General features: G+C 35.7%; 4 protein-coding genes across 6 annotated transcripts in view; all 4 read left to right on the plus strand.

The window, feature by feature from the left end:
- The window catches only part of LOC145681051 (uncharacterized), a 97,383-nt gene that overhangs the window by 21,241 nt on the left and 57,588 nt on the right, over positions 1–18,554 (plus strand). The gene's annotated exons all lie outside the window — the stretch shown is intronic.
- On the plus strand, positions 9,554–10,204 carry LOC145682214 (uncharacterized). Its single transcript, XM_081753798.1, has one exon. It carries the CDS (start codon positions 9,554–9,556, stop codon positions 10,202–10,204), a length of 651 nt encoding a protein of 216 aa, XP_081609924.1.
- LOC145682215 (uncharacterized) lies at positions 10,301–11,026 on the plus strand. The gene has a single exon (XM_081753799.1). The coding sequence runs from the start codon at positions 10,301–10,303 to the stop codon at positions 11,024–11,026; it is 726 nt and encodes a 241-aa protein (XP_081609925.1).
- Positions 11,275–12,024, plus strand: LOC145682216 (uncharacterized). The gene has a single exon (XM_081753800.1). It carries the CDS (start codon positions 11,275–11,277, stop codon positions 12,022–12,024), a length of 750 nt encoding a protein of 249 aa, XP_081609926.1.

Consider the following 18,554-nt stretch of genomic DNA (forward strand, 5'->3'; position numbering starts at 1 on the left):
TTTCTGGGCGATATTGAGAGAGACAGATTGAAATATGGAGACAAAGAGGAATGATTTATATACACAGATTTAGAACTGCGGAAAATTGATCGGACAGCATTCGTATTATGACGAAAATTGTGATTTTGTGACACAGAAGAAGGGAAAGTTCTTTTTGAACTGCGATGATCACATTAGGCAGTTGTCGAATTAAGGTGGACAAAGCTTTTGAGAGCATCAGATAATTACGAATGGAGAGAAAGATCTTGAGAACAGGGGAATTAAGAATTTTAAAAAAATCTGCAGCTTCCGAGACGGGTTTCGAACCGCAAAGCTTGTAGTTATCGAACCATGACTTTATCCATTCAGCTACGGAGAACTCTGTACTCATGCACATACATTTCTTTTAACTACATTGAAAGTTTACTTAATGGAATATTCCAAAAGTTGACTTAGTGGATGCGCCGTTCTGATAGGATATAAATCTCTTTTAACTTAGTTACAATGTGCATAATGAACTTCTTGTCCAGAACACACTTTAGGGCAGTAAAATTTGTTACTATTGTATTAATTAGGTTACATTTTATAGAACCATCTGATAAAGTAGTCCCATACCCTGTGCGTCATCGTCTGTTAGGTGAATGGTTAATGTAAGTTACTCCTACTTGAATGGTCCGAGCTTCAAATAAAGACCATTCTTATTGATTATTTTCTTTGGGCTACGCTCATATTGTGCATTGCACAAGTCCAATTTTGAAGTAATGTAGTCACAGCTACTTTAATTCGAAATTATTTTCAAATACGATATTTGTTATTACATGCGTTTCTTTAACTTGCGATGTTTCAAACTTGATATTAAATCTTACAACCTTAGTGTAACTCATTTCCCTACGGCATATCATCATGAATGTTTGCACAACGACGACAGTCAGGCGCTAATACAAAATTCAGTTCCTACTGTAATATATGTATATATATTTAGAGAGTTTGACTCAGAAGAGAACGTACAGTGCAACATTGACCCTTAGAGGAATTTCAAACGAATTTACTATACGTATAAATTACCATCGCAAGAATGTACTGTGATAGCTAAGACACTGAAACCATTCCATGGAGGGAAAGGGATATAAGTATTAAAAAAGTAATAGAATACGAGAAATGTTTATTTGAAATTCATAGTTTTCTGATTCGAAGAGATGAATAGTGGCTACCAGATGGCACTCCTCACCTGTTTGTAGCCTTGCGTAAATGGAAAATTGTTTTAAAAGTATATTTTACATTCAAGTATTATTGTTAAAAAATGCTTGTCCTTCAACATTATGTTTTATAATTATTTTCTACTGTATTTTTTATTTATAATAACATATTTTCTATATATATTGTATTCTATGCTGTACGTTTCTTAATTACATTATACGTCTTACATTTGAAGAGGAGCTTATGACAATTCAGAGCAGCAGGGACATACACAGAACGCAGGCCTTGGCAATCCAGAGCTCTTGCCCCACGAAATCACTACTTTTTCTGTAAATTGTATCTAATTTTCGAGATGATGATAGACATTTTAGTAAAACATGCCGTCAAAGAGCCTTGTCTAGGGCCCTGCACAGCAGAGAAAATTTTACAGTGCTTGCAGTAGTAATGTTTCCCCAGAAGTTATATCTCGGATAATTCCGAGTGTGATATCAGTATTGTGGATTATCAATTTTCACCCACAGTGTATTGAAACGCACTAAAAAGGAACAGTTCTGAAGTCTTCACTGTTTCCCCCTATGACCTCACGCCAATAGGGTCAACCTTGGACATATCCGCATCTGAAATATCACGTTTTATTTCAGTGATTCCGAGAACTATCCATTCGACACAAATATAGGATATTTTCGATTCTTTTTTCCTGTCTCTCTCCCATTGTCATGTCTATGCCAACAAGGGCTTGATTTGGACTTACACAGCATTCACAGTGTCACTATTCATCTTTGCACAAGAATTCGACACTAATATTGTTCGTATTTGACGTCTTTTACATGTCATCTTCACCTTTTGGTAGGGGCGGTTTCAGTGTCTCGCCCCCGTAACTATGGAGAAATTTCGTCACGTACGTATAATTATAAATTACCATTTGCAAAAATAAGTGCATGGGTAATCTTTTTCGGAGAGGAATTCGTTAACTACTTTTTCGATATCAATGTATTGTCTTTTTTTGCTTTCCACGGTAAAAATTGCCAAAGGGCTCAATTTCATCTGCACAATTGTGCTATAAATATAGGTTTTAGCGATTTAATTCACTGAATGCTCGCTTAGATGTTGCTCTCGTCACAGGAAAAGTGAGATACAGTTATAAAAGAAAAATGAAATGAAATATTTAAGTTTTACGTCCCACGTTTATAGCGAGTACGCTAATGGTGACATTGATGGTGAGAAATGAATGAAGAAGTGGGAGGTAACGGCAGAAAGTCGAGAAAACTCATGCGCACAGTGCTTGTCCTTAATAAAGTTCATTCGGCCCTAGAGGGGATCGAACCAAGGAACCCATGCACCATATGTAAAGTTATAAAAGAATAGGCGTCTAAACAAATACGTATCATTACTATGAATGAGAGTTATATAGGATTAGTTCTTTAGCTATTTCATTCTAAGGTAAACTTTCAATCAATGTTGTTCTTCATTACTGTTCGAAAACTTAAAGTTGTTGCCGCAAGCACGTGATAAATGTTTTCAGTTGACTTCACAGTCTATAGCTCCTTCACAACTTCTTTTTCATCTAAGGCTAAAGTAGTTTCATTTTAGACATTGAAAAAAACGTGAAATTATATAAAACCTCCAAAGTGGAATTACGAAATTTCAGTGGGCCCCTTTTCGCTGTTGGACTCCCTCACCACACTCATGTTAGTTACGCCAGGTGCATGATACAGTTTCGCCCTTTTAGGAATATTTTCTAAGGCAACACGAGTTTTTTTTTACTGCTGTGTGAACTGAGTTGTGTTTGTTAAAACTGTTTTTTAAAGGAGGCTAAAGATCCTATACTCAAACACAAATCATGTCTTTCAAAGGTCTAATGGAAAACGAAACGAATCATCGTATACATGTCACGTTTTTGAATAGTAAAAGAGCAAAACATTGATTGCACAAACGTTAATGGTATTTCCATGCAAATTTATAACTTATAAAACGTGTTGGCTTGTTAGATGAGGGGTTAGTAAACGGGATTCTTCTGCTGGTGGTCCTGCGTTCGAACCTCGCCTATTCTTGTTGCGTTTTTCTTTCAGCTACACTGAGTTTGTGCATTCCAGATCTTCAAGCTTGAACCAAATCTAATACCAGTTAGTGAATTAAAAGTAGCCGACATTATATTCAAATACGAGACGTTATTAGATGCTTTTCATTAGCTTACAGTACTCAACTTTGATATCAACTCTTCCACCCTTCATTTAACTCATTTCTTGACGTGTTTTGTTACAAAATTCATTAATCAAGACGGAAAAAAATTACCTTACCAGTAAATTGTTGACTGCTTTGGAAGCAAGTGCAAAGTATGAGAATTAAATTTGTCACATCTGTAGTTTCGTGTCTAGAAGAAACAAACTTGTGAACCAAAGGTTTAAGAACAACTCAAGTTAATAAAAAATTTGCCGGAGATTATCCACTTATATCATCATAAAAGGAATACGAAAGACGTTCTAAAACGAAGAAATACAACATACAACTTTGCAAGCGGAGGCAAAGAAACCTAACGTAACAAGACTGAAGACGATTTATTTACGGCGTAGTGATCGTGGTTGAGTGGTCAAGACACTGGATTAGTAATCTTGAGGTTCGTGGTTCGAATCTGCGTCGGGCAATCAAAAAGCAGTTGGATATTATTGCTCATTAAAATGTTTTCACAAAAAATATGTAGAAAACGGGGAATCGTAATCGTGTTTCGTTTTAGATGAAGGTATTATGAGTCTACTGTTTCACTTTTGAATGGAATTACGATTCCCCGTTTCTTTTCTACATATCTTTTTGTGAAAATACCTTAATGAAGAATGATATGCAACTGTTTCTCGATTCGGATTGGTTTGGGTTAACAGCTTGAAAATATATTCTTTACGTTTAATGTCCGACGATTATGCCTGTTAGGTTGAGGAAGACTATGATTAAAGCAAGTGAATTATGATGGACGAATTGGTCGAATGAAAAAGTAGGAGTGTCCCGGGAAAACCCACGAGCAAAATGTTGTTCGTCTCAAACTTACTTGTCTTAGGAACGAACTAGAGACCTCACCCATCAGATAATTCAGTAGGGGGTTCTCAGTTACGATTCCCGATGGGAAAGCCTTTGAAATATTAAATGTCCTCGATGCATCTGTGTTCGTGTCCCTGTCGTTCAACGTTACTGGAAATAAATGTAAAACGTGAATAACCGAATACAATAGAGATAAGTTACGGAGATACTTTCGCTCTTTTTAAGAAAAATAAACAAATTCTCTGGACTATAGTATTTTATCATGACAGAAATCAGTGCTTCATTGTTAATAAAATATTGCAATCGTAAATGTTTGCAATTTGTTATATAGATGAGTGTTTCTTCACTCTTACTTTGAAGAGCAGTTTTAGGGTAGTGGCTTGAGTAGTCGTTTCGTGAGTCAGGGGTCTGCAGTTCGAGTCTCCCCGACGAAATTCAGAAATATTTTATAATTTAGAAAATTGATATTTTTGATGTATAATATCATAAACCAGTCAATTTCTCTCGTTCTTACAAGTTAGAGTTGAAACTACTTCCTTCACAGGGGGAAAACTAACATGACGTCACAGTCTACACTCTCGATTCCTACTGTCTGAAAAGTTGGCGTGTTTCGCAAATAATTCATGAAAACAAAACGGTCATCCTTAAGGTCTAGTATAAGTCATAAATTTGTCTGAAACGACTTTGTGGACTTGTTTCTACGTTCTTCCACTCTTACTAAAAGTAATAATATTTCCATTCGTCATTTTCAACACGTTCCATATATTCGTTCAACCAAAATTGGTAAATACGAACTATTTTTTGTATATATATTTTGTTAAAATGTCAATATAAGGCAAACGTAATCGAATGTTTTTTACCCAAAGAAAGGGCGTTACTATGTATCGTGATGAAGACAAATCCTACTTAGTTTCTGTTAAGGCAATTGAAGGTTCGATTTTTATATTGTCCACTAGCTGACACCTTTTTTTCCCCCTGTTTTCCTTCCAAAGTATCTCTTCTAAGGCAATTCATCCTTATAGAGAGTCCAAGAAACTTCTTTTGATTTTTCTTAACTTCAGTATTCTTATTTGCATTGGAATAGGACGTAATATTTATGTCTCAAATATTCAGTAATAATAATAATAATAATATGGAAGACAAATTCCGTATGAGGACAGATTATATTAAAATCTGTAAAATCGCCCCCAGTGTTAGGCAAAAGTTAGAAAATAGTCGGGATTGGAGACATTTGTAAGGACCATCATGACATACCTCTGCATACGTCCCTACAACTAGCAAAATGTTAAACGAAAAGTTTCCAGGCCAATTTCGTATAGAAAGTAGGGATACTGAACTCAGAAGAGCCATACAAAAATTTGTTTTTAAGTAATGGTTATGCCGGCTAAGCTACAGAACAAGTCCATGATGAGAATGAAAGAAATATTGAAATAAAGAAACTGGGAGGAAGCAAAATCCGGAAAAAACTACACACAAAACGACATGATAATTTGAGTTACCCTTATCCCGTCTCGAATGTAAAATGTTAATTCTCATGTTATTATTATTTTTTTTGTTTTGTTTTAGAAACAAGACGAGAAATTTCTCTTCTCGTGGACAACATTAAACAAAACAGAAATATTCTTTCAAATGTCACGTTTCTGCTTGTAACGGCATAACCGGAGCGATAATTAGCTCCTAGCTTTTAATCTTCTACGAGATAATTATAAGTATTATTATTACTATTATTATCCCTGAAGATTTGATAGTTCAAGTATTGAAACATCCGAGTATTGAAAAATCTCAATATAATAAAATATCATCGTCGATGAATCGCCGTCAAAAATCCTAAAGTAAAAAAATGCCCGATGCGGATTCGAACCACGAACCTCTAGATTGCTGATCCAGTGCCTTGCACACTCAACCACGATCACTACGCCATAAATAAATCGTCTTTAGTCTTGTTACGTTAGGTTTCTTTGCCTCCGCTTGCAAAGTTGTGTTATATTTGTTCGTTTCAGAACGTCTTTCGTATTCCTTTTATGATGATATAAGTGGATAATCTCCGGCAAATTTTTTATTAACTTGAGTTGTTCTTAAACCTTTGGTTCACAAGTTTGTTTCTTCTAGACACGAAACTACAGATATGACAAATCTAATTCTCATACTTCGCACTTGCTTCCAAAGCAGTCACCAATAACTGGTAAAGCAATTTTTTCCGTCTTGATTAATGAATTTTGTAACAAAACACGTCAAGAAATGAGTTAAATGAAGGGTGGAAGAGTTGATATCAAAGTTGAGTACTGTAAGCTAATGAAAAGCATCTAATAACGTCTCGTATTTGAATATAATGTCGGCTACTTTTAATTCACTAACTGGTATTAGATTTGGTTCAAGCTTGAAGATCTGGAATGCACAAACTCAGTGTAGCTGAAAGAAAAACGCAACAAGAATGGGCGAGGTTCGAACGCAGGACCACGAGCAGAAGACCCATTCACTAACGCCTCATCTATCAAGCCAACACGTTTTATAAGTTATAGATTTTCATGCTAATGATACCATTATACGTTTGTGCAATCAATGTTTTGCTCTTTTTCTCTTCAAAAACGTAACATGTCTACGACGATTCGTTTTCCATTAGAGCTTTGAAAGACATGATTTGTGTTTGAGTGTAGGATCTTACTTAAAAAAAGGCAATACATTGATATCGAAAAAGTAGTTAACGAATTCCTCTCCGAAAAAGATCACCTGTACACTTATTTTTCAAATGGTAATTTATAATTATACTTACGTTGGTTCAAAATTTCTCCATAGTTATGGGGGCGAGACACTGAAACCACCCCTACCAAGAGGTAAATATGACATGTAAAAGACTTCAAATACGAACAATATTAGTGTCGAATTCATGTGCAAAGATGAATTGTGACACTGTGGATGCTGCGTAAGTCTAAATTAAGCCTTGGTTGGCATGGAGTTGACAATGGGAGAGTGACAGGCAAAAACAATCGAAAAAATCGTATTGTGGAGTTTGTATCTGGCAACATTGTGAAAAGTTTAAAAGCATTTGACTGTAATGAGACTTAGTAGTTCTGCAGAAGCTAGAGGATAGGTGGAAGTCATGTGTACCGGTAACATTTGTAATTTTTGAGGACATTCAGTCAATTTGTATGGTTTTGGTCTTGTTTGTAGAATGATATAATAATGTGTGACGTTTAATGGAAAATAGACAAAAGATAGAAAGTTGTGTTTTGATTCTTAAACACAGATTGCTTTTATAGACTGTGACATTCTGGCACACCAGCGAGAGGCGGGAAAGAAGGACGAATCATGGATAAATTAGTAAAGGCTAGGAAATTGGTGCAGATATCGTTTCCAAAGGCTTATAATAGCTTAGTGGCTGAATTTGAAAAGGACAATGTAAATGTGGAAAGTGTCAGGTTTTATTTTACGAAGTTGGAGAGACTTATAACCGAGTTGTCAACCTATGATGAAAATATACTTGAACTGTTGCTTAGTGATACAAGCAAAAAAAGTGAAGCACGTTACATGGAAGATTATAACAACGTGGAAAGTTACCGGGAAATGTTCGACGAAGCGCGTGTATAACATGAGAACATTTTGAAAACAGTAGCTCCTTCTAGCAGTTCAGGTGGTCATACAGGTAAAAAGAAACTTAAATTACCGAAAGTTGAGTTGAAAACTTTCTGTGGGGAAATAAGTGAGTGGATAAGTTTCTGGAGCCAGTTCAAACGAATTCATAATCATGATGAAATCGAGAAAGAGGACAAGTTCCAATACCTGCTACAAGCAATTAGTACCGGTAACAGAGCATGGGACGTAGTGAACAGCTGTCCACCCACAGCCGATAATTACGATAAAGCTATAGAAAGTTTATGCAATCGTTTTGGTCAAGAAGAATTGTTGATAGAGTACTACATACGTGAACTGTTAGGAATTGTTATACAGAATGTTTCGAATGACAAAAATAAGTTAAAATGGTATTCCTTATATTATAAACTTGAGTCGTATTTACGTGCGCTAGAATCAATAGGTATGTGACTAGTGAAAAATATGCAGCTATGTTATTCCCCTTGATAGAATCTTGTTTGCCTGATGAAATTTTGAGGGTTTGGTTAAAGCATACAGCGATTGCCAGTGTAAGTGATATTAATGCAAATACGTATGGTGAGAAACTAAAACAGTTGTTACAGTTTCTGAGAAATGAAGTGGAGAAAGAAGAACGCATTGCCTTAGCACAAGCAGGATTTGAAGTGAAAAAAACTTCCATGGTGAATTTTAAAAAGAATAAAGAAGAAAAAAGGGTACCTACTGTTAATAATATGTTTTCTGGACAAAATCAGGTAAAAGAGGACAAACAGTGTGTTCTTTGTGAAGTTTATCATTTACCACAAAAGTGTGAAAAGGCCAAAAGTATGAACCTGGAAGAGAAAAAGAAACTTTAAATGCAGCAAAAGTGTTGTTTTCGGTGTTTGGAACCTCAAAAACACACTGCTAAGAACTGTACGTTTAATGTTGTTTGTTTTTTGTGTAAGGGAAAACATTTTTCGGTTTTGTGTTCGGAAAAATTAGAAAACAAAACAAAACAAAATTCAGAACAGCATGACGTAACGCTATCGAATCAAAATGGTAGGAATGAGTTTCTCCAACAAACACTTAAGTTAAAATTGAAAACAAACGAGAAAGAATGTGTAGTGCGTGCACTTTATGACAGTGGTTCACAGAGATCATATGTCTCTAAGCGAGTAGTGGAAGTACTAAGTTCTCAACCAATATGTACTGAAATTTTAGAACATAGTTTGTTTGGTGGTGTCAAAACGCATAAGGAGTCCCTTAACAAATATAGTATACTTGTAGCTGATGTTAATGACAATCATTCGTGTAGGATGGAAGTTTTAGAGGAACCAGTAATTTGCGCTGAGATACCTTCTCTTAAACGTGGACCTTGGTTAAAAGAAATGAAGAAGAGAAAAATTTGGTTGTCTGATTTAGATAGTACGGGAGAAATAAAACTGTTAATCGGTGCGGATAAGGCTAGTAAATTTTTAGCAGTAGATATGTTAAAGCTAGGGTTAGGACTATTTGCTGTTAGAACAATGTTTGGATGGACGATAATGGGTATGTTACCGTCCAAAAGATGTTATGGTATGTCTGCCAATGTTGTAATCACTTATTGTCAATCAGTGACCGTATTGCGGATTTGTGATAATTAGATACGTTAGGCATCACTGATCCAATAGAAGTTAAGACTAAGAACGAAAACCATGAAGTAATTTTGAGACATTTTGAAGAAACTTTGTGCGTGAATTCAGATGGTCGTTACGAAGTTAAATTGCCGTGTAAGGAAGAACCTATGGAACTACATGACAACAAGGAAATAGCTGAAAAGAGATGTGTGAAGATGACCGAGAAGCTGTGGCAAGAAGGAAGATACGAAGACTATGATAACGTCTTTCGAAATTGGTTAGAAGAAGGAATCATAGAAGAAGTACCGGAGGAGGAGATGGGCAATCGAAGTTACTATTTACCACATAGGGCAGTGATAAAAGAGAATTCCATTACCCCAATCAGGCCAATTTTTGATGCGTCTTCGAAAACAAAGGGTGCATATTCATTGAATGACTGTTTAGAGAAGGGTTCAAACTTAATTGAAGAAATTCCGTCACTTATGCATAGGTTTAGAGAGAAAAAGATAGGGATTATATCAGACATTAGAAAAGCTTTCCTGCAAATTTCGGTAAATAAAAACGATCGTGATTATTTAGGATTTCTTTGGTGGCAGAATTTTGACGAAAGGAAGTTTAAAACTTTTAGACATATGCGAGTTGTTTTTGGTGTGAATTGCAGTCCCTTTCTGTTGGGGGCCGTGCTTAATTACAATTTAGAAAATACTCCCCGTGAATATGAAGAAATAGCTAGTAAATTGAAACAATCCCTTTATGTCGATAATTGTGTCACGTCTGTTGACAATGAAGACGAAATGTTTGCTTTGATCGAAAAATGAAAGTCGCTGCTCAGTGAAGGTAAATTCGATTTACGAGAATGGGTATATAGTGGTTCTTCTATAGGCAGTAATGATTTTTACACTCCAGTTCTAAGTATGTTATGGGACACATGTACAGACACTTTATTGTGTGATACAAAGAATTTAGGCAGAGTAGAAGGACCAGTGTCAAAACGAGTTATTTTATCCACTGCTCATAGGTTATTTGACCCTCTAGGATTTCTGTCACCAGTGACGTCGATTCCAAAATTGTTACTTGAAGAAAGCTGGGAAAATAACAACTCTTGTGACACACCAGTTTCTTCAGATATTTCCAGAAAATTCGACAGGTGGTATAAAGAACTGGCGATGTTGGACGAAATAAAGATTCCTAGACAGTTTGCGCAAGATGGTACAAGGAACTCTTGGACGTTACATGTTTTTTGTGATTCTAGTAAAAATGCATATGCTTCTGTCGTGTTTTTGAGAAGTGAATTCAATGGAGAAGTTAATGTCCAGTTGTTATTCAGCAAAGCACGTGTTGCGCCATTGAAAAAGTCAACTATTCCATGTTTAGAATTAATGGTCTGTTGTATCGGAGTTAGACTTGCTGTGTCTTTGATTGAGAGTTTAAATTTAAACATTCCTGTGTTCTATTGGACAGATTCTTTGGTGGCGCTTTATTGGATAAAAAATTATGAACCTTGGGGAGTGTTTGTAATGAATACAGTGAAAGAAATTCGAGCTCTCTCAGATGTAAAGTGTTGGAGACATGTACCGGGAAATTTTAACGCAGTTGACCTACCCGCGAGGCTGCAATGCTGCAGCGTTACTGAAGAGTAAATGGTGGGAATGACCTGACTGGTTACGGCAGACGGAAGAATTCTGGCCGAAAACTGATATGAAACCAAATGCGCTTGAAGCAAAAAATGAAAAACTGAAAACAGTTGTTTCATTAAGTGTTGCAAATGAGCCAAAGTGTTATATCCAATATTTTTCAAATTATGAGAAATTAATGAAACAACTTCAAACTGGTTGCATGGATCTTGCGTTTTATCCATAATTGTCGTTCAAAGGAAAGTGAAAGATTAATGGGTGAGCTATTGGTATTTGAAATAGAATTAGCTGAGGTTATAATGAGAACTATTCAGAAAGAATGTTTTGTTAGTGAACCGGATCGTTTGAAACAATTGTGTACTTTTGTTGATGGTGAAGGTTCGATTAGGTTAAAGACTAAAATTGCACGTAGACTCGACGAAGATGTTTTTCGGAGTCCTATTTTATTACCACCTGAGCATGAAGTTGTGAAGATGTTGATATTGAAGGAACATTTGAAATCATCTCATGCTGGAGTTCAAGTATTATTGACAAAGTTGCGTGAAAGGCTTTGGATTCCTCGTGGGAGAAAAATTATAAGTTCTGTTGTTCGAAGATGTGTTAAATGTGAACGGTACGATGCAAAAAATATTAATGTTACACCAGCTTCCTTGCCAGAAGAGAGAGTTAAAGATGTATTAGTTTTCGAAATAACTGGAGTGGATTTAGCTGGGCCTCTCTTCCTTCAAGACGGGAAAAGATGTTGGATTGTCTTGTTTACTTGTGCCGTTTATCGTGCAGTGCATTTAGAACTGGTACTGTCTTTATCGACCTCTAGTTTTTTGTTAGCTTTTAGGAGATTTATTGACAGGCGCGGAAGGCCGAAGGTCATTTATTCTGATAATGGAACGAATTTTGTCGGTGCAGATAATCCCTTTAAGTCAATCGACTGGGAACAAATTTCTTTGTACTCATCAGTAGAAAGAATTCAGTGGAAATTTATTCCACCTACCGCTGCCTGGTAGGGTGGATGGTGGGAGCGAATTATACAAACGATCAGGAAGCTTCTTCGTAGAACGTTGGGTAGAGCGTCTTTAAGTTATGAAGAATTTAGTACAGTGTTGTGTGACATACAAGAGTTATCAATGCACGTCCGTTGACTTATTTGTCAGAAGATTCAAACGATCTCACACCCATTACCCCAGCTATGTTTTTACAAGATAATTTGGAGATAGGAGTATCTCATCTGGATCATATAGAGACAGTTGAAGAGTCAAAAAGATTTAGAAGATTGCAACACATTAGAACACAATTGAGAAATAGATTTCGTAGTGAGTGTTTAAGTCAGTTAGTACTGAAGCAAACCGGAAAGAAAACTTGTCGAGAAATAAAAGAAGGAGACGTTGTACTTGTTGGAAGTGACAATAAGAGAAGACTAGACTGGCCTTTAAGAAAAGTTACAAAGGTGTTCTCTGGGAAGGATGATGTTGTAAGAGTAGCTAGGATTAAGACTGAGAGAGGACAAATTATAAGACTTGTTCAGCGGTTGTAACCCTTGGAAGTGAGGTTTGTTCAAATCGAAGAAAATGTTGTGCAAGCGAAAGATGAAGAGGAATGTCCGTCTAAAAACTTGACTTTAGGTAAAATTGAAGAAAAGGGTGAACGTGTTGTCACAACAAGAAAAGATCGAAAGTTGAGGATACCTGTACGATACTTGGTGTGATTTTGTTTTGATTTTTTTGTCATAAATCAAAAGGTGGGAGGATTTGGAGTTTGTATCTGGCAACATTGTGAAAAGTTTAAAAACATTTGACTGTAATGAGACGTAGTAGTTCTGCAGAAGCTAGAGAAAAGATGGAAGTCGTGTGTACCGGTAACATTTGTAATTTTTGAGGACATTCAGTCATTTTGTATGGTTTTGTTCTGGTTTGTAGAATGATATAGTAATGTGTGACGTTTAATGGAAAATAGACAAAAGATAGAAAGTTGTGTTTTGATTCTTAAACACAAATTGCTTTATAGACAGTAACACCTATATTTGTATCAAATGGATAGTTTTTGTGATCTCTGACATAAAAGGTGATATTTTCGATGTGATATGTGCAAGGTTTACCTTATTGGCATGAGGTCATGGGGGGAACCAGTGAAGAATACAGAACAGTTTCTTTTTAGTACGTTTCAACACACTGCGGGTGAAAAGTGATAATGCACAGATACTGATATCACACTCGGAATTATCCGAGATATAACTTCTGGGGAAACATTACTAACTGCTCACACTCTAAAATTTTCACTGCTATGCAGGGGCGTAGACAAGGCTTTTTGAGGGCATGTTTTACTAAACTGTCTATCATCTCTAAAATTAGATATAATTTACAGAAAAGTAGTGATTTCGTGGGGCAGGAAGTCTGGATTGGCAAGGCCTGCGTTCTGTGTATGTCCCTGCTGCTCTGAATTGTCATAAGCTCCTCTTCAAATATAAGACGTAAAATGTAATTAAGAAACGTATAACATAGAATACAACCTATAGAGAAAATATGTCATTATAAATAAAAAATACAGTAGAAAATAATTATAAAACATAATGTTGAAGGACAAGCTTTTTTAAAAAAACATTCATACTTGGATGTAAAATATACCTTTAAATTAATTTTCCATTTATGCAAGGCTCCAAACAAGTGAGGAGTGCTATCTGGTAGCCACTATTCATCTCTTCGAACCAGAAAACTATGAATTTGACACCAATATTTTTTGTGTTCTATTATTTTTTATTTATTTATTTTTTTTTACTTATAACCTCTTTCCCCCCTGGAATGGTCTCAGTGTCTTAGCCCCTAGAGTAGATTGTTGAGATGGTAATTTATACGTATAGTAAATTCGTTTCAATTTCTCCGAGAGTCAATATTGCACTGTACGTTCTTTTCTGATTCAACTTTCTAAATTTATATACATGCATTACAGTAGGAACTGAATTTTGTAGTAACGCCTGCCTGTCGTCGTTGTGCAAACATTCATGATGATATGCCGTAGGGAAATGAGTTACACTAAGGTTGTAAGATTTAATATCAAGTTTGAAACATCTCAAGTTAAAGAAACGCATGTAATAACAAATATCATATTTGAAAATAATTTCGAATTGAACTAGCTGTGAATACATTATTTCGAAATTGAATTTGTGGAATGCACAGTATGAGCGTAGTTCAAAGAAAATAATCAATATGAATGGTCTTGATTCGAAGCTCGGACCATACAAGTAGGAGTAACTTACATTATCCATTCACCTAACAGACGATGACGCACAGGGTTTGGCACTACTTTATCCGATGGTTCTATAAAATGTAACCTAATTAACACAGTGGTAACAAATTTTACTGCCTTAAAATGTGTTCTGAACAAGGAGAAGTTCATTATGCACATTGTAACTAGGTTAAAAGAGATTTATATCCTATCAGAACGGCACATCCACCAAGTTAACTTTTGGAATATTCCATTAAGTTAGCTTTCAACGTAGCTAAAGGAAACGTATGTGCATGAGTACAGAGTTCTCCGTAGCAGAGTGGATAAAGTCATGGGTCGATAATTACATGATTCGCAGTTCGAAACCCGTTTCGGAAGCTTCAGATTTTTAAAATTCTTTATTCCTCAGTTCTCAAGATCTTTCTCTCCATTCGTAATCATCTGATGCTCTCAAAAGTGATCTCCACCTTATTTCGACAACTGCCTAATGTGATCCTCGCAGTTCGAAACCTTCTCTTCTTCTGTATCACAAAACCACAATTTTCGTCATAATACGAATGCTCTCCGATCATTTTTTCGCAGTTCTAAATCTGTGTATATAATTCATTCCTCTCTGTCTCCATATTTCAATCTCTCTCTCTTAATGTCGCCCAGGAACTCATATGGCTTGAGATCAAACCTTCGACTCTTGGAACCAAATGTAAGCTTTCTAACAATATGCTATCGTAACTCTATAGGTTTGTTGCTAAAAGCAGTGTCATTTTTCATTTTGGAGGGGGGAGGGAGAGTCCCCGCCGAGAAAAATTTTTCACTTTTTTATTAGTGTATTACTATACATTTGCTCAAACGATATGTATTTATGAAGCTCAAGGGAGGAGAAATTACACCCTCCTGTCCTGCCCACATGACGCTCTTGGAACATTTGCTTGCAATTACTGAAAATAAATTAAATGGGTCATTGAATAACATTCATTTCTGTCAGTCGTTATTCTCGAGCTTTGTGCGTGCACAAAAGGAAGCACAAAACTTACTGCCGTTATTGGCAATTTCCATAGATTTCTTAGGGAGCATCTTACTAGCTTGCAGTCTTTAAAGAAGGGAAAGAATGAAACTAAAGGTATTAATGAAGCCATGGGAAGATTGTGTGACCTTTTTTTTAAAATAGGCTCTTAAAAATTTTTCAGAACAAACGAATGAAAAAGACTGTTTTCGAGCTATAACATTGTAATTTTGATTCCTGATTTTTTTTTGTCTGAGGGGAAAGAGTGTATTACTCCGCACACGCTGCTTTAGACAAGGAGAGGTGGAGGAGGCAGGGAGTTGGATTGAAGACAAGAAATAACTAATGGATCGAGACATCTATTTCTGGATTGCATAAGAAAACGGGGCAAGAGTTTATTATTAATTTGGACTTAGAATTTTTCTATCAATTTCTAAGCCGCGGACTGTACAGTCCACAGTAAAAAAAAACCTGCAACATGAGGATGTAAGTTTATTGTGAATCTACGCCTAACAGAACAGGGAATCAACATAACGTCTAAGTGGCACGAATCATGCCAGGGGAAACCTCGGCATCCTCCCCTGCACACTTATTTTGGAGCAAAAGACTTCGTTGTTTCACTATAAACTTACATGCTCATGTTGCATTTTTTTGCTGCGGACTGTACAAAGTAATATGTAGTTCGCAAGACTTAACAGTTCCAAGGTACTAATTATCCGTAGTAATACTACCCTGATGCATACGGATGTAGGAAACAAGCTGAACATAAGAAATATTTGTGATTAATAGTGAATAATAAAGGCCAGAAATGAAACAAGGGTAATTGTAAGTAAGATTTACGAAAGTAAGAAGAGGTAAGATCTAATACAACGTTGAAAAGATATTCGTGTGGGCTTTATCCTGGGCCTTCGGGAGTTTAGCCAAATTACAATGCAAACAACAAATTGACCTGTGCTAGATAGTGACTAAAAAGCATGAATGCTATATCTCAATCAAGGCAGGGCGAAACTTGTGGGAGCGTGGAAGTACGTCCGAAGGGAGCGGGCAAGTCAACGATCGTGGATATGCGCGCAAGCGAGGGTAGTTCAAATGATGTGGGCTTAGGCAATGATACAAGTTTCAATACCAATTGCCATTTCATACTAGTAACACTCCACTTGTGACCATAAAATATGGGGTCTGTGCACTGTGCAGAAATATTTTGTCGGTGGATAGTAACGTCTAATTAAGTGATCTTTCATATGCACTCGCTTAATTATCTGTTGTAATGATATTACTCTATTAATCCTGCACTTATAAACCTAAAATACAACTGATTAGTTTGTGTTTAATGCTTTCGTTTGCAGAAATGTTTTCGTTATAAATGTGTCTTTTCATGCAAAGTATTGAATTTTCCAAACTGTGGTGCGCGGAAACTATACTTGCACCGATTTTTTATTGATGCGTAGTTGAAGTGGATCGTATCACGAACACATACTATTGGATTAATTTTCTGAATGGGTGTTATTTTATTTTATTTTATTTATTTATTTACTTTTTTATTTTTTGCCGTTACTCAAAATGCACTTGATAATAAGTGTAACTATCAAATCAAAACAAACCATAAAGCGGCATGCACTACTTCAGTACAAGGCATATTGGATGTAATTAGTCAGAGTGGTAAAACATACTGGGAATGGGAAAATCTAGTAGTACCCCTCATGGGAATGAGTGGTGTCATGTAAAAATGACGACAGATCCTATGAGCACAAAAAGTAATCGTCCTCCTAGAATCAGGGCATTTAAATTTTCAATTGGTATCTCCCATTATTAACAAATGGAATGGAAAAACATTAATTTCAATGTGAATCCACAGAATGTGATTTAACTTGTTAAGATAAAATCTACAATTAATATCAGGACTGACAACAAAATTTTAATAGTGGCAAACAGCCTGCATCGTGGAAATCAGAAGGAATCAAACAAAGCAAGATTTAAAAAATATATTTGGTATTGTGATGCCTGGTGCCAGCATCAGAAAGAACAAAAAAAAAAAAAAAAAAAGCTTTAGTAACGGAAACACATGTGTGACAAAGACACTATTATCATAATAGGAACTTGAGCACACTAGGAACCACCTTACTGACACTCACACAGACCAGGGTTTGTCCAAGTAAACCTATCTGAAAAAAAACCTGCGGGTTGGACACCTGAAAAAGCACATCTTAAAACCCACCAGGCCTTTTCAGCTTTTTGTTAGTATATTATTGATACAACTAAGGTGATCACATTGAATGTGATTTTTATAACATTTTTTACCTTCCTTGGGCGAATTAGATGCTTGCATGTTAAGGTATAGAACAACATTCAAGATGACACCTTTACAAAATTTCTAAATGTACGGAACTAATAATAATAATAATAATAAGAAGAAGAAGATACCTTAGCTTGAGATATTTAAACAAATTAATGAAAGGATTATTCTTATAGCCTTTTGAACTAAGTATGCAATTTTATATTTTAGAAAATACTTTCTATGAATAGTGTGCTTGCTGATTCGGCGAAGCCTATAGACGTTGTCCTTTATACGTTTGACGGGTTTAAGTCCATAGATACGGGTACTACCAGTTAATAGGTAAATACATTAGTAAAACTGTTAGTATTATTTATCTGTGATGGTAACACAATTATTTTTCAGTAAAATTTGGTTTTCCAACAACAACAGTTTAGTAGAGTCATTTGTTGCTATTCATCAAAAAACACCAGGAATAGCGTAAAAAATTCTGGTCAAATTTAAAATGCTTTATGCTCGGAGTTTCGAATACTACGTATCGCTACTATTTCAAGTGCTGTATTCCATCTTCCGTACTAGTGGAAGTTTCGATGTACAGTAAAGAAAGGTGCATTTTGGGAAAAGCAGTCTTGCAGTAACTGCACAGAAAATTCCCGTAATTGATCGCACAATGTATCCGATGTGATCTTCAACAATAGAACCATTTATTTTACACTGGAAAATACTTGTTTCATATAAGACATCTTGAAACATTTATTTTATAAAACATGAATTATATCTTTGTTTAAATTAATATATTTGGTATTCATATTTGGCGAAAGTCACTGAGGCTCCTGGGATGACTCGATTTACATTTGTTCGTTTTTCTGCCTGTACCACACACACATTAAAGGACGCAAATTTTTTGTCTTTTATGTTTAAATTTTATGAGTATAAGCATGAGACATTCTAAATTTGCTATATAGATTTTCTCGGCAATTCAATTAAAAATTTAAAAATTGCGGATATTTTTTTTTTCTCAAACAGCATTGAGTGGAAAGTTTTTG

The sequence above is a fragment of the Thermobia domestica genome, chromosome 3, assembly GCF_964235325.1.
Source record: "Thermobia domestica chromosome 3, izTheDome1.hap1.1, whole genome shotgun sequence".
NCBI classification, from domain to species: Eukaryota; Metazoa; Arthropoda; class Insecta; order Zygentoma; family Lepismatidae; genus Thermobia; species Thermobia domestica.

Bases quoted from the DNA above. Each gene is read 5' to 3' on its own strand.
- LOC145682214 (XM_081753798.1), top strand. From the start codon at position 9,554: ATGGAACTACATGACAACAAGGAAATAGCTGAAAAGAGATGTGTGAAG.
- LOC145682215 (XM_081753799.1), top strand. From the start codon at position 10,301: ATGTTATGGGACACATGTACAGACACTTTATTGTGTGATACAAAGAAT.
- LOC145682216 (XM_081753800.1), top strand. From the start codon at position 11,275: ATGGGTGAGCTATTGGTATTTGAAATAGAATTAGCTGAGGTTATAATG.